The 2,983-nt window shown below is 29.6% G+C and overlaps 1 protein-coding gene across 1 annotated transcript; it reads left to right on the top strand.

The window, feature by feature from the left end:
- Window positions 1-280: 280 nt before the first annotated feature.
- On the top strand, window positions 281-1,543 carry LOC112790020 (phytohormone-binding protein CSBP). Its single transcript, XM_025832232.2, has 2 exons — window positions 281-530; window positions 1,104-1,543. Exons 1-2 carry the CDS (start codon window positions 350-352, stop codon window positions 1,397-1,399), a joined length of 477 nt encoding a protein of 158 aa, XP_025688017.1. The 5' UTR covers window positions 281-349; the 3' UTR covers window positions 1,400-1,543.
- The last annotated feature ends 1,440 nt before the right edge of the window (window positions 1,544-2,983 follow it).

The following is a 2,983-nucleotide window of genomic DNA, read 5'->3' as shown; positions in this document are numbered from 1 at the left end:
TTACATATTTTTTTATAAAATTTTAATTTTTTATCAATAACTTTAATTTATGTTTTTAAAATATATATTAACTAAACCCATATAATTATTCAATATTCAATTTTCTTTGTGCATTAATTCCTGGGATTCCATGTATCTTGTTGCTTTAGGCACGCATTTGTATATATAGAAAAATCTTAAATCTTTCCATAAAAAACAAAAGGCATCTTGCAGAGGTGGGGGACTATTTGACCTTTCTTACATTTAAAAAGATTCCCTAAATTTAAATTGTTATGCAACTATATGCCTATATATATCTCAATAATATCATCATCTATCCTCCATGAAAGCATATACTAATTAAGAAGCTATGGTAAAGGAATTCATTACACAAGCAGAGGTTGGTGTAGGGTTAGAAACCCTGTGGACAGCTTTGGCAAAGGATTTTCCAAACATAGTTCCGAAAGCTCTCCCAGATATTGTGAAAGATGTGCAGCTGACCGAAGGCAATGGAGGAATTGGAACAATCCTCATCTTTAATTTTTTGCCTGGTGAGTGTGCTTCTGGATGGCAAGATTTTCATCAATGTGCTTTATGTGAAATATTACCTTTCAATTTCATATCCCAAATTGTTTATTCTACTTTTACTTTTTAATAATAAAATATAAAAAATACGCCTCAAACTCAACTCATTTTTAAACGTTTTTTATTAAGGAGTGTTATATATATTTTTTGTTAATTATTAAATAAATTTTATTTAATCTATTTATTTATTATATTTTATATCAATAATTTATATTTAGTGTTAAAAATTTAAGATTTAGAATTTAAAATTTAAAATATAGAATTTAATATTCAGAATTTTAATGTTTAATTTAGAATTTAAAGTTAAAAAATTAGCAATGCACTCCTTACCTTTTTTTTTGGAAGTGCATTAGTATTTGCAATCAAACTCATATATATCAAACCAATTTGGATTGGTCGATTGGTCAGCTCACTTGTCTGCTTAAATAAGTATCGGGAGTTTGAATCTCGCTTAATCAAATTCATATATATCAAACCTAATTTTCTGATTTGTCTAACTCTGCTAATCGTTAATTACATTATTTTGTTAATGAACTAAGATGCAAGAAGTGTAACTCATTACCAGAGGGAGAAGATCACAGAATTTGATGAAGTTAACCATGAAATTGGGCTGCAAGTGATTGAAGGGGGTTATCTGAATCAAGGTTTAACATACTACAAGACTACTTTTCAACTTTCTTCAATAGAAGATCATCGGACTTTGGTCAACGTGAAAATCTCCTATGACCATGAATCATCATCAGAGGTAGAAGAAAGTGTCAAGACATCGAAGACATCGCAGTCCACTTTATTCTTTCTTAAGAGCCTAGAAAAATATCTGTTGAATGAGGCTTGATGAAGTATTGTCATCTTTACTAGTACCAATAAAGGGTTGAAGCAAAACTTTAGTTTTACTGCTAGCCCTGTTCAAAGAATTTATGTTATATGCAAATAAAATATCATTCAATAATGAAATATTTATATAAAATATATATTAAAATATGGGTATTTTAAAATATGCAAAGCAATACATTCAAATTAAATATACAAAAAAGTAACATACCGGCACATAGTTTTAATTTTGATGTGTATAAATTAAAACAATTTTGTAAAAATAGTTTCTATTTAAGTATATTTTGATATTTTAGTTATAATTTCAGGATAAAAATATTTTCCTTTTTTAATAAGTACCCTATTGATGTTTACATTTTTTTAAAAGTCTAAATTATTGGTCAAATTAGAGAACTAATATTTTTAAATTAATAATCAATTGATAAAAGTACAACATAACTTAGCCAATATACTTACTCTCCGATATGCAAATGGCTATATTTTTAAATCCTATAATAAAGAATAATAATGCAAGAATAGAGTAGATAGCTCGATGTATCGATAATATTGCAGGAGCTGTCAATCGACTGTTGGTACCACCAATAGGTGGAATGTATAGTAATAATCCTCTCCGAGTGTTAAATAGAGGGGATGGTCCAAATGAAATCTTGAATGAGGCAAGAGCAAACAATGCTGTTCAAGCCTATGGTCAGGATATAACCTAAGCGGTTGAACAAATCTTGAATAGAGCATAGTTAAATATAGGAGTGACAAATCAACCCTATTTCATATTTCCCTTTTCAGATTATGTGTTTCAAGTTGAACTTCTGCGTGAGAGGGGGTGGGGCGAGGGGGGAGGATTTTCAAAACTCCCAAATCTCTCACCAAGTTTGCAGAGAAAGTGAAAAATCGATGGTCAAGCACGTAGCTTGATATACAATCGAAATCGGTGAGTTGGCTAACAATAAGTATTTGAAAATGAGATATTTTTCTTCTTCACTTACGAAAAATGTCTTTACTTGGTTTTTAAATTTGCAACCTAACACGATTCATAGTTGGGTTCAATTAGAAAGGAGCTTTCACGATCAATTTTTTAGAGGAGAAATGAAAGTGGCTTTATCAAATTTATTTATAGTAAAAAGAGAAAAAATTGAGTTGATTGATGACTACCTAATACGATTCAATGATATGAGAAACAAGTGTTTCACTTATATTCCTGAACATGTGGTAGTTAAGATGGCCATTAATGGTCTTGATTTCAATATTCGAAAGAAGTTAGTAAACCAATAATTTTTAGACTTGGCTCAATTAGCGGATAAGATACAACAAATTGAAAAACTGAACAAAGAAAAAGAAGAACTTAAGTCAATAAAAAGGTAAATTATATCGACTGTATGAGTGAAGAAGAGTTGAACAATGAGTCTATTTTTGCTGCAGAATTAAAAGATGGGCCTCCATATGTGTGTCGATCTCTTAATCCAATAAAAGACAAAACTCCTTTGTCAAGGGGAAGAAGTTATTCTTTTGACTTAACGAAAGCTGAACAAATTTTTGACATGTTATTAAAAGATAAACAACTTGTACTCCCTAAAGGGAAAAGAATGTCATC

Source organism: Arachis hypogaea, chromosome 3 (genome assembly GCF_003086295.3).
Source record: "Arachis hypogaea cultivar Tifrunner chromosome 3, arahy.Tifrunner.gnm2.J5K5, whole genome shotgun sequence".
Taxonomy (NCBI): Eukaryota; Viridiplantae; Streptophyta; class Magnoliopsida; order Fabales; family Fabaceae; genus Arachis; species Arachis hypogaea.
Note: the sequence above shows the minus strand (reverse complement) of the source record. Positions and strands in the feature narration are given on the sequence as shown.

Excerpts from the sequence above, each read along its gene's own strand:
- LOC112790020 (XM_025832232.2), top strand. The coding sequence starts at position 350 with ATGGTAAAGGAATTCATTACACAAGCAGAGGTTGGTGTAGGGTTAGAA. Across the intron at positions 531-1,103 it reads CATCTTTAATTTTTTGCCTG|ATGCAAGAAGTGTAACTCAT; the intron begins GTGAGTGTGCTT and ends TAATGAACTAAG.